The 18,339-nt window shown below is 33.3% G+C and overlaps 1 protein-coding gene across 1 annotated transcript; it reads left to right on the top strand.

Moving 5' to 3' along the window:
- Nucleotides 1-7,500: 7,500 nt before the first annotated feature.
- On the top strand, nt 7,501-17,965 carry LOC124370391. Its single transcript, XM_046828675.1, has 5 exons — nt 7,501-7,642; nt 13,299-14,255; nt 15,333-15,428; nt 16,974-17,084; nt 17,819-17,965. Exons 1-5 carry the CDS (start codon nt 7,631-7,633, stop codon nt 17,963-17,965), a joined length of 1,323 nt encoding a protein of 440 aa, XP_046684631.1. The 5' UTR covers nt 7,501-7,630.
- Nucleotides 17,966-18,339: the final 374 nt, after the last annotated feature.

Here is an 18,339-nt window from a genome sequence, read left to right as displayed (position 1 = left end):
TATACGATTACTTACTGTAAAATTACCATAATCTGTATATAAACCAATTTTATAAATCAATGGATTTGTAAGACATATGAAAAAATTAAGTGTTAAAGAATATTCATTACAAAAGGTTTTAAGGTGAGAACTACGCAACTAAATAATTGTTAGAGTAAAAAATCGGAAGAAGCAACATTTGTGGAATATAAAATAATATTTCTTCACCACTAACATCTATTCAAACGGAAAACCTGTACTGTTAATTATTTTTAATAAAAAAATACGTGTTCCTTTTTTACAGCTAATATGTGATGCAAGATAACTAATATTAATGCAATGGATATTTTTGCTAATTAGTTCAAGTGGGAGTGCCGATGGCCGAGTGGTCCAAGACGTTGGACTTTGAGTCTGAGTTAGAGATAGCGCAGGTTCAAAATCTTGTCTGTGACCGTTGCACATTTTACCAGTACCATCGACCATGTAATGTATCGACTCTCCCACTTATTCTGTTTGATAAGATCCTCGCACAGGCCAGTGGTCCATGAGGACAAGCAGAATAAGGCATAATGGGAGATCGGCTGCTCCTTAAAAAAAGAAAATACCATTTCCTCGAGCCTTAAAATAATTCGAAAAAACTATCAGGATGCAAAGCCAGAGCGACTGTGATTACATGTGTTAACTGTTTAGTATGTATAAATGTAAAAGAGGACTTTTGTAAATGCAATGCTTTATATAAGTTAAAATCCATGTACCGGTATGTAAATTTGAGTATAAACAAATTAGTTTTGTAATATTTAACAAAAAATATTCCTTAAATTTTCTAAATTCTTTTGTTTTCTAGTAAATGTTCATGACATTGTCTGCAATATTACTCGCACGATTGTTAAAAGCAGTGGTTATTGTCTGCTCCCACCTTTGATGTAGCAGTGTTGCCGGGAGTCACAGTGAAGTAGTGGGTAGAGAGCACGTCTCATCACAGGTTTTGTATTGCTTCACTACAATACCTGTCTACCCTTACAAACTGTATGCTTTACTAATATAGTATTTTGTATCTTCTTCTATCTTTATATATATATATATATATATATATATATATATATATATATATCTATATATATAAAAATGAATGTTTGTATGTTTGTCCTTTATGGAATCGTGAACTATTGGACCGATCATGATGAAAATTTGTACGTATATGTATTTTTCCACGGAGAAGGTTTATAAGCTATGCCCATCCCTTTCCCGATTCAGGATTCCGCCCCACTGGTTACAGAAATACCCATAAGAAATGCATTGCAAGCAAACATATGTTAACGTCTTTTCAAATTTTTAATCAGCTGTTCTTTGTAAACATATATTACACTTATAGTTTTAAAGCATAGAGTAAGCTTAAGAGAAACGACAGATTTTGTTTAAACTGTTTTTGCAATCACTGTTAAACATAGACTTTACTATCCAGATAATACAATTCAAATTTGACGTAAAAATTTCACCTTTAACTGCAATATTTATTTAATATAAACCATGCTCATGCTTGATCAGAAGAGTAATGCAGATATCATAATTACTATCTTACGTTGGCTACAAATATAAAGAATGTTATAAAATCAACCTTAGTTGTTTTTTTTGACAGAAGTATGGTTCTCAAAACTCCGTGTGTACATATTCTCTCGATCGAGACAACAAAGCAAGCTCAATCGTGGCATCGGAGATATAACTAATTTAATCTAAAATTTATTATAGTAAAAAAAAAAATTTACTAAGTAATATAAGGACTTCGGTTCTTAAGATTTGCGTGCGAAGCCGTGGGTAACAGCTAGATAGAGGCAGGAATATGGTACATACCTTCATAATACGCCCAAGAGGCTCACGATGGAACGACTATCAATTATCTCAGCAATGTTTAGAATGTGATAGAAAAAGAATAAGTGAATATAGTGTACTGTTTTCAACGGGAAATTGCGTGCGAAGCCGCGGGCAACTTTTGCAAAAAATTATTGAAATGCGCAGCAAAGCGCGCCGGGCCCGCTAGTATATATATATATAAAAATGAATGTTTGTATGTTTGTCCTTTATGGAATCGTGAACTATTGGACCGATCATGATGAAAATTTGTACGTATATGTATTTTTTCCACGGAGAAGGTTTATAAGCTATGCCCATCCCTTTCCCGATTCAGGATTCCGCCCCACTGGTTACAGAAATACCCATAAGAAATGCATTGCAGCAAACATATGTTAACGTCTTTTCAAATTTTTAATCAGCTGTTCTTTGTAAACATATATTACACTTATAGTTTTAAAGCATAGAGTAAGCTTAAGAGAAACGACAAAATTTTGTTTAAACTGTTTTTTGCAATCACTGTTTAAACATAGACTTTACTATCCAGATAATACAATTCAAATTTGACGTAAAAATTCACCTTTAACTGCAATATTTATTTAATATAAACCATGCTCATGCTTGATCAGAAGAGTAATGCAGATATCATAATTACTATCTTACGTTGGCTACAAATATAAAGAATGTTATAAAATCAACCTTAGTTGTTTTTTTTTGACAGAAGTATGGTTCTCAAAACTCCGTGTGTACATATTCTCTCGATCGAGACAACAAAGCAAGCTCAATCGTGGCATCGGAGATATAACTAATTTAATCTAAAATTTATTATAGTAAAAAAAAAAATTTACTAAGTAATATAAGGACTTCGGTTCTTAAGATTTGCGTGCGAAGCCGTGGGTAACAGCTAGATAGAGGCAGGAATATGGTACATACCTTCATAATACGCCCAAGAGGCTCACGATGGAACGACTATCAATTATCTCAGCAATGTTTAGAATGTGATATAGAAAAAGAATAAGTGAATATAGTGTACTGTTTTCAACGGGAAATTGCGTGCGAAGCCGCGGGCAACTTTTGCAAAAAATTATTGAAATGCGCAGCAAAGCGCGCCGGGCCCGCTAGTATATATATATATAAAAATGAATGTTTTGTATGTTTGTCCTTTATGGAATCGTGAAACTATTGGACCGATCATGATGAAAATTTGTACGTATATGTATTTTTCCCACGGAGAAGGTTTATAAGCTATGCCCATACCCTTTCCCGATTCAGGATTCCGCCCCACTGGTTACAGAAATACCCATAAGAAAATGCATTTGCAGCAGACATATGTTAAACGTCTTTTCAAATTTTTTAATCAGCTGTTCTTTGTAAACATATATTACACTTATAGTTTTAAAGCATAGAGTAAGCTTAAGAGAAACGACAAAATTTTGTTTAAACTGTTTTTGCAATCACTGTTAAACATAGACTTTACTATCCAGATAATACAATTCAAATTTGACGTAAAAAATTCACCTTTAACTGCAATATTTATTTAATATAAAACCATGCTCATGCTTGATCAGAAGAGTAATGCAGATATCATAATTACTATCTTACGTTGGCTACAAATATAAAGAATGTTATAAAATCAACCTTAGTTGTTTTTTTTTGACAGAAGTATGGTTCTCAAAACTCCGTGTGTACATATTCTCTCGATCGAGACAACAAAGCAAGCTCAATCGTGGCATCGGAGATATAACTAATTTAATCTAAAATTTATTATAGTAAAAAAAAAAATTTACTAAGTAATATAAGGACTTCGGTTCTTAAGATTTGCGTGCGACGAAGCCCGTGGGGTAACAGCTAGATAGAGGCAGGCAGGAATATGGTACATACCTTCATAATACGCCCAAGAGGCTCACGATGGAACGACTATCAATTATCTCAGCAATGTTTAGAATGTGATAGAAAAAGAATAAGTGAATATAGTGTACTGTTTTCAACGGGAAATTGCGTGCGAAGCCGCGGGCAACTTTTGCAAACAAATTATTGAAATGCGCAGCAAAGCGCGCCGGGCCCGCTAGTATATATATATAAATGAATGTTTGTGTGTGTTTGTCCTTTATGGAATCGTGAACTATTTGACTGATCATTATGAAAATTTGTATGTATATGTATTTTTCCATGAAAAAGGTTTATATGCTATATCCATTGATGTAACTCGCTACCAGGGGACAGTGAAAATATAAAAGCTATTAAAGCGCCTGCACATTTTAAACTGCAATTACTAGACAGTTACGTATATTAAAAAGCCAAACACTATTTGAAGGCTGAATTTTTTGGTTGAACTTAAAGCTTGAGTGTTAGACCCATTTATAATGAGGAACATGAGCGTGTACAATGGCTATAAATATACACTTTGACAGATTTTCTTAATCGTAGCAAGAAGCTTTATATCGGCGTTGAAAAATTATGATTCGCTTGAACCAGAAGTACTCTTACACGGGGGAAAGCTTACGAAAAGCGTGTGAAGCCAAGAGAAACAGCTAGTTATTTTATAAAAGAAAACTCGCAATTAATTGTCCAATAATTGTTATATTTTGACACGAGGCCATTCGACGTCAAAGATGCCATCGTCAGGTGGCAATCAACAATTTAAAACAAATATCAGCTGAATAAAACTTAATACAAAATTTATATAGTTAAAAGTAGAATAAAATAAATACTAGTATATGTATAAACGTTTTGGCCAAAAAAGAATTTAGTTATGTTCTAAAGGAATAGTGAATTTTGAATCGGTCCAAAATTATTGTTTAATATTTTATCTTTATGTTATTTATGTATAATGTTTCATAAGCGTCGAGTTCTTGTTAGTGGACTTGCATTAATAATGTGAAGTTTTCAAAGGTGTGATTTGTTTCAGATGTATGTTTGGCAATAGCTGATTTTTCAGTTTGCCCGTATTTACGATATCTTTCGTGTTCCTAAACCTTGTTTTAATGGTTCTTTTTGCTTGGCCAATGTAAATCTAATCACTATCTTCACAATCAAATTTTGTATATCTAAAAACCTAAACTTTTCATTATATTAATAACGATTAAGATACTCATATTACACACTTTGCAAAAGAAAAGATTACGTTTATTTATCGTCTTTAGGTATACAAGTAATTATTTTCTAAAGCATTTCTTATTTTTTTCAAGAAATGTTGTGTTTTGAAAAAAAAAAGAAAAAAAATGTGATTAATGAAGACTGTTCGAATGAAGTGTCATATTTTGACTATCTTCATCTGTTACTTTAACCTGTTTAACACGGAAGTGTTTGCCCGATATGGAATTTATTCGAGATTTTGAACATAATATTACAAATTAAAAGTATATTTGTTGAAGCTAAGATTAAGAGAACCCTTTCTTTTTGAAATTCAGTGACCAATTCGTTTCAGACTATCTGACAGAACGCTATTTTAAGAGGTATAGTCTAGAAGATGAGAATTAAGTTACGTTTCTACATAATAAACTTACAATGAAATAATTGAAATTGTTCATGAAATCAAAGTGGCACTTATTATGTTGCGCGTGGAATCGTATACTTGTATACCTTGTACTTTTGTATGTTATATTCGTTTTCGTCGTATGCTATTCAAGTTGTTTTTATTACATAAGACGTTACACATGGTTATAAACTGTATACATGTTACTTTCCATGTGCTCAAAGAACTAGTTTATTACAAACTATATATGTTGAGACTGATTTTTATGAGAGAGAACTTATTACGCATATGTATGCAGTAGTATTTTTTGGGCGAGTGTAGTTTATTAAATATACCGGTCCACTAAACACACTCGCTCTGCGCTTTAAAGCTCTACACGGGAATACGCTTACTTTATTTATTTACTTTCCATATCGTGGTGCAACGTATTCAGTGTAGCTCTGACTTTGTAAAACACCATATACTTAAAGTAGTTATTTAATACTCCTTCACTAACATATATAGGAATACGATATTCGGACACAGCTCTCATTCAAATCGCATTCCTTTAATTCAGATGTAAATCGTATTTTACTACAAAGCTATAGTAACAAAACAATTCTTCATTTGTTATTTAATTTACGGTACGGTATAAATAATAATCGCTTAAAAATGTAATGGTTGTTTTCATTATTTAAATTAATTACAAACTTAAATGTTTTCATTATAAATCAACTTCAATAATTACATTGTAATGTAAAATAAAAAAGTGTAGAACGAATGAGGTTTATTTAATACAATATCTATTGACATGAATTGAGATATAACCCAATATCTCAAATAACAGACCTCGAGAGGAGGTGGCCCCTCCCTCATCTACATCCATCCTGAATATTCTGCGACTCTGGAAACAGACTCAAAGAGGAGTAAGTCAAATTGGACAAATAGGGTTTTCCACTTCTCTTCTTGTGTGAAAAAATAACAATCTGATGTTAATGATATGATATGAGAGTTAGATATGCATACAATAAAGTTAAAATACTATGATGAAAACAGAGTATAAATAATATCAGCAAATATTACAATTCACAGGATTTTGTCAATTTTTTCTAAACCTTTTAAAATTTGAGTCTGATGGAAATGTAATAAGTGCTAGCTCTGGGTAAATTTTTTTTCGAATGGCCCAGTACAGGATAGTAGTATTTGATAATTCAATTCATGTAATCACATGCCGTTTATTGCTACTATTGAGAGCCATTCCTGTTTGTGTCAAGAGAGGTATGTGTATGGAAAGCGGTTTTACGAGGCGGGTCCGGTTTGATGAGCTGCGAGCGTCGCGCTGGAGAAAGGATTAATATATGTATTTATTTTAATAAATATGTTTCTATACCAAAATATTTCATCATGTGAAATGTTCTACAAAATATTTAAATGATCTTTTCCAATATAACATTCAAAGTTTCAAATGTGTGTGTAATTTTAATAGCATATACCATCTTCTACACGTTACAAGTGCTCATTTTAATGGTTTTTTGAACTTTAGTAAATAAAATAGTTTTCTTAGTTTATTTTAGTTACTTTTATATGTATTTTACAAAGCTAATTAAGTTAATTAATTTTACTCAAATTGATATTATATTTATCAAGCAAATATTTATGGTTCAATTGTTTTGTATATGTCTAAGAAGGTCTTGAAAATCGAATTAAAATATGCTGAATTTCATTTTCATTTCTTTAGTAGACTATGGCCTTCTATAGATCCTGCTACTCCAATATCTCAATATCTGTGGTCAATAATTTGCTAATTCTGGATATTCATTGGTTGCTCAGATATAAGAGACAAAATTATTTTACCTATATTCAGTGTAAGTCAACTGAATGGTATTAACCATCGTGAAAGGAATCCTTCTGGAACGTACATGTTTAAAATAATTAGTTAGAGTGAATATCATGGTAAGAATAAAACCTAAAACAGTTTTTATAAAAATTAAAAAAGTTTTCATCATCAAAAATGTTTTTGACACCGTATTTGAGTTTGTCTCATAAATACGGAAATAATTAATGCAACATTCGTTATTTATAACTTGTTTACACATACTGTATTATGCAACATTGACAATAAATAGGACCGTTATTAAACATGTGAATGATTTAGATATTAACTCATAAAGTTGACGTCTAAACATATGTTAATAGAAAACAAACAACACGTGGTCAAACATCAGTACATAACACATAGTCTACCACTTCAGTTTGCATTAAACTCAAAATTTTTAGTAATACATGTCCATTGCAAGAATGATTTAACCACATCCATTTATAGATCCATAATTTCTGGAAAAAGAAAAAAAGATGTATAGACAAGTAAGATTTATGATACATTACTTACCTTATTATTTTATATCTAAATTGTGTGTTATAACCTATAATTAGTCTACCAAGATTAGATTAATGTATAATAAGTGATTTGTTGAAAACGTGTAGTAAATTTTTTAATATTATACTGAGTGAGAGCCATTTAATCTTTTAGACATCTGCCGTAGTAACCAATTATGTTCCTTAAATAATCCAGCAACGATACGGTGACCATTACGACAGCCGTCTACGACCAAATATAGGGGTTGTAAATTATTTAAAATGTACATAATATAAGTTGATCTTAATTTAATAGTCATCTCCCGTCCAATCGGCCATAGCATACTTTGATTAAAATACCTTTCGACCATATAAATGCTTATTCTTTGAGGAAAGGAATGAGTAGGAATTTTGTGATTAGTAATATGGTAAACTGTTCATGATTTTAGTACTTACTTGTTTGTTTTGATACAAGTTCTAAATATGTTTCTTGATCACTCAGATAGTAAAATATTTATATTTAATAACTATGCAATTCGGTTTTAAATAGAAACAGTTTTTACAATTTTAACGTTTAAAGATATTACGAATTATAAGTAAGCACTCCAAATATAACAACAATTTTAACTTAGTTTCTTAAGCATTTTTGAGATTTGAACACTGCACAATTTAAGTTTTCGGTGTTTTATTTCTATTTAAATAAGATTAGCTATGCCGGCCTTGAAGTAAACTGCGTCCAATTTATACTTTTGTTTGAACCTTGCCAGGATTCGAACCTCTGCCCTCTTAGTTAACACTTTATTCCCTAGTCTACGGAGGTGAACACAGCTGTTGATTCCCCAGACCAGGAATACATGGATTAGTTATGTCTATTTCACATCTGCTCTTTAGATTTGGTGCTGACTGACAAATTATTTGAAGCTGGTCGAGAGATGTAAGAGAAAGTTTAGCATATTAATGTCGTCTTAATCTTTAGTTCTCTCCAGATTGATGGCTGCCACGCTATTAGCCGCAATACCTGCCTTTACTAAACGGAAATGATCGTGATGAACGTGAAAAACTAATCTATTGAGTCCTCCAAGTAGTTTTAATCCCTTCACTAAATTCTTATTCCTCGAACCCGCATTCTCATCTGAAAATATGTAATAGAGGAAAATTTAAGTTACTCGTTGGCGAGTTAACGCGCCATTTTGTAGCTCGTTCAGCTCCGCTTTCCAAATAAAAATGTACAGTGCTTTAAGTTCCGGTTTATTTTTTTAATATCATAAAAATTAAATAAAACTAACGCTATTACGTGTGAATTTACGTTACACAAATGTTTTTCATGTACAGAAAATATTGAATTTATTATCCTTATTTAGTGTCATGTGTATTAAAAATTTGTTTTAACATTAAATTTTCACCTTGTGTATGATTCAGGCTACTAACATTATAACAAAATTGTCTATAAGACCACTTATGTTGACAAATCTTGTTATGCAGTCTAATATTAGCCATCAGTATTCTCTAAAGCACTATAACTGATTTTAGCGTAAACTCTGCTTTCTCGGAAGTACGATTTTTTGTATCGGAATAAAAATTCCGGCGATACAACGACGACGGATTACAATATACTCTATTTAGGTATATGTTTGTGAAAGGTGTCACAGTACAGTTAATTCTTGTTATGTATAGTATACATTTGTTTGTTTGTTTTTTTAGGATGTAATCCATTATATCTGTTATGAAAAAATTATTTTTTTCCATTAATTTTTGCAATCCCTCTTGTACGTTTCTCTGATAATTTATTGTTGGAACAATAGTCGATACTCCCCAGGTTTATACATTGTAACTGGTAATTGCATTCGATACTTTGTGGATAAATGACAAAACGTTAAAGTCTAAAAATATCAAATTTACATACCCCCAAATCCAAAGTTCCGAACTCTATTATTTCTGTTGGGACATGGCAAAAAGTATCGTTTGGACTGTATTTGAAATATTAAAGGGAAGTCTATGAAACATATATCTACCACTTAGAACCTTGAAATATAAAAGTGGAATCGGGTCTGAAGATTGTGATTGATGAAATTTACTTATATCTAGATATGTCTCCCCAAAGGGCTCATATCGCGACCACGGGGTTACCCTAGCTGAGTATGTCGCCACTTTGTCCTACTTGTGACATTCTCCTTGCTCGGAATATTATTTTATTTCCTTTCCAAATAAGATCCCAGAATGTGTACTTCACCGTAAACATGGCCTACCTTTGGCCCACTAGAAATTCACATGGTCTTCTTAATGTGTTTCTATGTGCCCAACGTCGGCGGATTTCGTTCTGCCAGTAAATCGCTTCGGCGGAGGCCAGGATCCAAAAAGGGGGCGGGGGTCTGTAGTATAAATTTAGCTTGCAGCCTCGGCGAAGCCTTTTGTTACAACGCGTGATGTGGCGTACATGGGTCCTTTATCAGGTATTGCGACATTACTTCGGCGACACTGATTGGGACGTGGAGGAACACCTCGATCTGATAGTGAAGAGTATTAAGGAAATTGCGTGCAGTCTGGCAGTCAAATTTGTATTTAATATAGGAACCTAGAAGAGGAAACTTTCTGAGGAACCTGGCTTGCTCAAAACTTTTGCGAAGACTACTCAAGAAAGTAGGGAGGTTGTATTCATAGCCACGACGCCGGCCTTATCCAAACACGCCACCAACACGAAGATTTGTAGGAACGCTTTTAACACCTTAAGGAATTCAGATACCCTCGACGTTGAGGCAGGAGAAAGTCCGTGACCTCACAATGGAGAGTTCATGGAAGTTTACTTCGGCTGTCTGGAGGAAGGGCGATGAAATGAGAAATGGGCTTCTAAAGGGGAGAAATCTGCAGGAAGACTGCTTGCAGCTATGCCGCTCAGGACGACACATGCAAGGAAAATAGTCCCAAAGCATTCTGTACGGAGGTGGTTTTAGTATGAATAGTTACCGTCAGGATTGATATATCAGGTTCGAGCAATCAGGCAGAAAAATGTAATGGCGGCTTGTTTGAACTCGGCGGTTAAACCAGGTTTTTTTAATGCTGCAATGAAGGATGCGATCGAGGTGGAACCTTCTGGGAGATCAAACCTATGGATTGATGGCCTTGGAAATAACAGACCTCGGCAATCTCTACGGTTGAAGGGGTCAAAGCAGCAATCTGGGAAAAAAGCGGGAGTCTGTAAGTCAACGTAACCAGGTCCTATAGGTGGGAACATAGACTGGCTCTAGTGAATATTATGGAGCATACGGCCAGCAGACTTTGGGTACCGGACTGGGTAAAAGTCGGTTGGGTCATTTGCAGGATTCTTTTGAGGTTACGGTAGATGTGATGTAGTGCTTCTAGTCATTGAATTCCAGCCACATTCAGGTAGACTGCGGAAGGTCAGAAGGAAGAGATCGAGGCCTTTGTTTTGTTTTGGGAATCGGTTCAAATGCCAAACGACTGTAAGGCATTAGAACAATGTTGTATCACACAGCGGTTGAGCTTATGCCCTGAAAATATAAATAAAACCTTCCTGGTATGAGGACCTTTTCTGTTTGTTCTTGGCAAAAAAACTCTGAACATGTCCTTTAAAAACATAAGAAGATAAAAGATACCCGGGAGAATGGGTGGAGCGACAACATGGGGACGAATCTTTAGACCTGAAAAAGTTCCCTACTGGTTATGGCCAGTTACGAGCGTATTTTTTTTTAAGATGGGTAATTTTAAAAGCTAGGCATGTCTCTATCTGGATGCGGAGTATGACAACGCCAACCACACTTTCGTATTTTGCAGTTAGTAGGGAAAAAACTAAACTTTTATTTCTATAGGTGAACTCATACCATGAACACGCGCGCGTGCGCGCGCACACACACACACACACTCACACATACTTGCCTCAGGAAATGGTCTTTGAAAGATAGACTTGGAATAGTATATTTTCGTAGGTAAAGTGTTTCCGAAAACCAAAAAATGTAAAGAAATTAAGTAACACCCATGTGTTTCCCAATCGATGTCCGCTGTAGAAGCCCTCTCTTGTCTTACTTATCTACCGTCTTGAAGTAATTCTAAATACGATCCCATTGTGAATTATGGCCAAGGCTACAAGTCCCACACATCAGCGAATTTTACGGACGATGCATTAGCATTTCCTATCAGATAAAAAATCTATATAAGGCAATGAAAGTGAGAGCCAAGTTATATGTCTATAAATATTTTCTAAGCTTAATGCCCAAATCAGATCCAAACCTCTTATACTTAGTAAATATATGGTTTGATGCTTATCAAGATCGACGCTTTTGTATAATTAATCTCATAGATAAAGGATACCTCAAAGATAAAGTTTATCGTACTAAGCCTCGAGATTTGGCGCACCTAAGAAATCTCATAGTCCAAGAAGCTCAAGATATTCCTCGTGACTACCTTCAAAATGCAGTGGATGGCTTTTACAACCGCCAGACGATGGGAGGGGAACATTTTGAACACTTACTTTGATCACAGGTACTTAAAAATTGGTGTTTACTTGTAATACTTAATAATTTACATTGTTAAATTGTTTTAAAATTCAAATAGCTATAACTACTGAATGAATCCACCTTTTGAAGTCTGGTTTGCTGCACTGTACTCTGCTAAGTAAGACCTTTAATTTGATACCAAACTTGACCTATGCTGCTATTTAAGAATTTTGTCTGACTCCTTGTGGACCGTCCCCCAAAGGGATTATCCGATCGGTAATTGGGCAGATGTGTGCGTTACTATCACCAGTAAGCGCGTGTGAACTTTGGTATTTCTTTCTATTGTGGTTCAAAAATTAAAAAAGAGGTTCCAGACTTAATTGTCACCCGGTATATCGTCGTTTTCTTTTTCTAAGATACGTCAGAAACAGAAAATAAGTTAAATTTTGGAAAAAACTACTTCTTAAATATCTCTAAACGCTTGCTAATATTGTATTATGTAGCCTGCTACATTTTCTTCAGGGTTAGGTATACAAGACCTCTTTCCTTTATTGTTAGTAATAATATAAACCTTCATCATATTATAAACCAGAGTTGGACAATTCGAATGAGTGAGAAAGTGTGACGGCAAACAATGTATGTATGAAAGTGAATTTCGTGGTAGTGTATGGAAAACTTTAGCTCTCAAAATTTGACGTTTCCAATACATTTCCTGTAAAATCTATTATGGAATAAAAAAAAAACATACTTGTGTGTAAAAAAATGGGTACTATGAAATTAGATCTTTAAATTTATACACTTAGTCATCTAATGTGTTTTGAACATTTATAATATAATGTACGTAAATCTGTTTCACAAAACACTATTTTCAAATGGACAAAAGGAATCCCACATAATATGTGGCGGACAACTCTAATGCCTGGGCAACTATCTTCCGATGAATGTGGAATTTGCATTCTTGTTTGTAGGTAACTGTTTTACTGCAGATAATTCGTTTACCTCAAAAAGGTGCACGTTTATTTTACGAAAACAATTATTGACGTGATAGTGAAACTGGTTATTTTGAATATTCCATATGACGTATGAAATCAGCTATCCATAAGTATAACTTCCAGATCATCTGACTTAGCTACACTACGAGTCTCTGATTCCATCAAACGTTTCTTTAGTTTTATCACACTTGCTCTCTGATTAACCTGTAATAACTTATGTTTCAGCCAGTAAACACAGGCCGTAAACCAAGTTCAGAGAACTTCTGCTCCTCGATTATGCACAAAATTAGGTGGAGATCTCAGGAGCGCTATCCTTCCGGTGACCAAGGCCAGCGCACTGCACATTCCAAGATGAAATCAGCACAAGAGTACACACTACGTGGAAATTCAGATAAATGCAACCATGACGGTAAAAGAATAAAAGACATTAAGTACGTTGCTAAGAAGGTGAGAAGGGTGACGTCATCAATTCCACTTGTTATTAGGAGTGGAGAGGCTTACGAGGTGGGGGTGGAAGGCTGTGAATCATGTACCTTGGGACGAGAGGGCTATAAGAAGATATTGCAGTCCATCAAAATTATAGAAATACTAGTCGATGGCGTCATCGAAAAAGAACAAACCGACCTGCTGGATAGTAAGGAGATCGGCTTAGATGACGGGTTTGGTGAGGGGGATAAAAGTAATTTGAAAAAAGGTTCCTCATATGACGAACAACCATCACGTGAAAAGGATGTTAACGTTGAGAAAGACGCCGTTGACCATAATCTCAAATGCATTCTAATCATGTTACAGAAGTGCATTGGGGACACTCTTGTTCAAATTTGTTACGTGAAGAGTAAGAACTTGACTGATGACAAGAAATACAGACACTTTAATATCCCCATCAGTGATCTCAAACTTTTGAAATTTGAGTTTACAAACTTAACACATATAATAATACAACTATTCAAAAAGAACGTAAAAGGAAGTAAGGTAGACGAGGATATGTGCGTCTTGTGTGTAAAGGAAAAACTGATTGACTGCCAAGGAAGACTAGTGGATGAATTAAAATCAGGAAGGAATTTAAAGGTAGTTATGAAAAACGGTAAAGCACGTGAAAATGAACAGCCTTGCTGTTCCCGTGAATACCCCCATGTTCATGCAGAGGCGGAGGGCAATCCCATCGTCCTGAAGTACTCTCTTGTAAGTTTTAACTATATTAAAAACAATAAGCATTTATAATTTAAAAGTTAAAAATTATCACTAATACCAATAAGCCTATTGCAGCCTTCACGGATTTTCAATATTATAACACACACACACACACACACACACACACACACACACACACACACACACACACACACACACACACACACACACACACACACACACACACACACACACACACACCACACACACACACACACACACACACACACACACACACACACACACACATATATATATATATATATATATAGTGTTTGTGTGTGTATGTGCGTGGTTTTTTTTCTAGTTAGTTTTATAATTTCCCGTTAATATTGAAGAGTTGAAAGAGACAAGTTTTAAAGAGTTTACCAATATTTCGTTTTTATTTTTTATGAGAATCATTCGTATATAGACCAGTTATATCAATGTGTACCTTTCTAAGCATGAACACCATTAAAAGAAAGTCACATAAGTAGTATCTTTAAAAAGATTTGTACTTCTATAGGCTATGTTGGATATTTTTAAGCCCAGCCAAATTTTACATTAATATTGAACTACTTAGAACATCAGGAATAATTCATAACTTGCCTTATATACAGTAAATTATTCTCTCTTAACATTTCTTTTAAATTTAATATTTCATTTGAACACAATTTATGAAGTTAAAAAGTTTTTAAGATATGCGATGAATGTATATAAATTGTATATCATGCTATTATTAATAATGTTTGTATTTTATTGTAGATAGTATGAATGAAAACAGTGCAAGAGAATAAATTCCAAAAACTATTATTCTCGATGTAAGGCATAAATCTCTCAACGCAGTTTTTCGTTATACCTAGGTAAATTCTCTAGAAAGAGCCATTGAATAAAAGATTTAAAAAATATATATAGCTTATTTAATGGTAAAAATATTCTAATCATAACGTTTAAACACTATTTTATTTAACAAATTTAAACGTTCGAACCAACATCATGGGTTTAAAAATTTAAACATTTAACTAATGATATTTTGGTCTACATTAATGTTGAACCTGTTGCACTGTGTTAAACTAACATTTTTTACAGCCTTTTCAAGTAAATAAAACTCCAGAGAAAGATGTTCCGCTTGACAAACCAACAACCAAACAAAAAACCACACCAAGTAAATCTGGAAGTAAAAATGTAAGTAGTAAATATAATAAGCAAATATTAGTACATATTAAGACCTTGTATGAAGAATTGTTGGGATTATCAGAAGAATGGTTGTACCGATTCGGCCAATTCCCTTTGTAAAATATTTTTTTTTTTTTAATCTGAATAAGGTTTATAAGAAATCTTAGCGTGTGTATTCCGGAATTTTGAAAACATAGTAGTATTAATGTTTAAAAATAAAATGTAACTGCAGTAAACAACTTTAGAGAGTTTTAAATAATTTTAAAAAAGCTGAAATATCAGTATACCTTAAATAGGAAATAGAAAATTGTTTCATAAGTATTATTGAAACATTGTCATAAAACCAACATTAACAGACAAAGTTGACTGTATTATGGTATACCAATACAGAACATACCACAATATTACCACAATAGTTTGTATGATACTCCAAACTTGTGGACCTTTTTGACACTATGCTATGAAATTTAAATAGGAGCTTATTGAAAAACAGAACATAAATACGCCTTACCTATCCATTATTTCCAGACTACAGTCCAAAATCAAACAATATGTTACAGGGTAAATCCTTATAACGATTTTTTTTGGTAGTTGCATGAACCTAATTAGATTGTAACCCTCTTACAGGATGTAGGTAGGATTTTCTCCCAGTACTTAATATACTTTTTAGTCCTTTGTATATATTTATTATTCCTTATACTAGTCAACAAGACAAACTGAACTGTAGCACTGTAAATACCTTAGATCAAAAATATATTTTAAGTATTCGCTTTTTACCAAAATAGGTTTACGAATCAACGTCATTACTTTGTTTTTAACCACGCAATGAGGAAAACTCAACTGCGTTTCCATGAGGGATCTTGTACGATCAGACACTGATACGTTTTAACTAAAGTAGGCGTCTTAGACCTAAGTGTGTTCATATTTTTTTCCTTGCCAAGACAACAAGGCGAAGTCTACCATGATATTGGAACTACCTTCAACGGGAAGATCTTGACAAGGATTTGAGTTGATCAATCTGGATTTCTAATACCTATGAATTTGTATTTTTCTATCAGGGCAAAATTAAAGACTGAGCTGTGGCGAAGGAATATAATTAGTTTTAAACCAGAAATCCTTCTACAAGTGCAGCATAATGAACTCAGCTACTACAGTATTAGGCATGGTCACGAAAACAATATGTACCCGATGTACGCCTGTTTACAATTAATTTAGTTATTTTATACAACTCCATCATACTAAATAATAAGTGCATTTATTATATATTATAAGTACTCTATTTAGAAGAATTACGGTATCGTTGTTTTTAACAGCTAATAATAGATTGACAGGCCTATTATTGTCAATTTCACTCTTTATTAATTACATATGATTAAGGGCCTAAACCATTTTATTAAGGGAATTTTATTTTAAATGTTTATAGATAGTTAGGCAAACGCTCTAAAAATGTATTTGGGTTTTAATTTTTACTGTGGGTTATTTACGTGCACAGTAATGTTAGGCAGTATATACACATGAGGCTAAAAGAAAAATATAAAATGTATTATGTTCCAGGTTTCTGACATAAAGGAATCACCGAAAGACTCTGATGAAAAAGTACAAGAAAATAAACCAGTTGAGAATAATTCTCAACCTATAGATTATAGTACAACTGGGAATACAAATGTAAGTCATATAACAATGGATTATCACTAGTTTAAACAATCTTGGTTGCATACAAAATTAAGCAGTGAAGTTGTTCAGGAGAATAAAATCATTGCTGTATCATAAGTGGTGATGGGAATAGTTTCAAATACCTTCTTAACAAACTTCAAAATTTATCCCTTGCATGTGAGAAATACTTCAATTCTTATGAATATTTCTGACGTTTATGCCTTTATGTCTTTCAGTAATTATGAATTGAAAATGTTCACTGAAAGCTATAATTTTAACAACTAAAAATACTGTTAATTAAAATCTTTGATGTAACTTTACTGCCATTAGTTATGCTCAATTTGAAAACATCTGTTAATCTAACAGCCTCACAGAACGAATTAGTTTAGCTAACAAAACCATATATTAAACCGTGAAATTAGTAAAACGTCTGGATGCGAATTGTCCTAAAACAACAGTATTATTATCGGAGCATTATGAAAGCCAAACGCACGAGAAACAAATCCATCATGTGAGGTTATCATGTGGAAAGATATATAGAGCAAGATTTCATCTGTTAATTTAAAATTCTTCTTACTATACAAACAATTTGTGCACCATTAATCAAGAGTATATGCCATTACATTATACATTTTAAAATACGGATTGATAAAAACAGTAGAAAGCGTTTTTGTTATTTTTAAACAAGTTAAATATTCTCATATTATAGTAAAAAATAAGTAAATAATTTTTGCATTTAATTTTAGGGGCAACAAAAGAAAGAAATTCCAATCAACAAAATAACCAAACCCATACCTTACGACCAATGGCCAGATGAAGCTGGTGATGAAACAGAGGTTAAATCTGCAGAAAAGGTTGAAAACAGATCATACAATTCCTTTAGAAGGCGATAGTCCGTTAGAGGTAGAAAAAGATAGTAAAATAGACTCTTCTAATGTTAGTGACATTCCAGAAAGACAATCTCAATGCAAAGACATAGATACAGTTAAAAACACTTCTAGTCCTGAAAACATTAATGAAACAATTTCAGATGCCGCTGATGAAGTAGTAGACGACGAGCTGTACTGTGGCTGTAACTTTGACAAAGTTTTTGAAAAACTTAAAATAAAATTACCATCAACCAGTGACCGTGACTCCTTGTCAAATTCCAGTGTGTCCACGGATTCATTTAATACGAATAGTTCATATAAAGACGTAGGAAAAAGGGGAAGATCTAACAAAAAAGTTTCTTTTATGGATAACAATAAATTTTATCCAATTGAAGTTA

This window comes from Homalodisca vitripennis, unplaced genomic scaffold, assembly GCF_021130785.1.
Source record: "Homalodisca vitripennis isolate AUS2020 unplaced genomic scaffold, UT_GWSS_2.1 ScUCBcl_103;HRSCAF=1139, whole genome shotgun sequence".
Taxonomy (NCBI): Eukaryota; Metazoa; Arthropoda; class Insecta; order Hemiptera; family Cicadellidae; genus Homalodisca; species Homalodisca vitripennis.
This window is presented reverse-complemented; position numbering and strand designations above follow the sequence as displayed.

Coding starts and splice junctions, on each gene's coding strand:
- LOC124370391 (XM_046828675.1), top strand. Junction 14,256..15,332: donor TCGTCCTGAAGTACTCTCTT/GTAAGTTTTAAC, acceptor CATTTTTTACAG/CCTTTTCAAGTAAATAAAAC. Junction 17,085..17,818: donor GTACAACTGGGAATACAAAT/GTAAGTCATATA, acceptor ATTTAATTTTAG/GGGCAACAAAAGAAAGAAAT.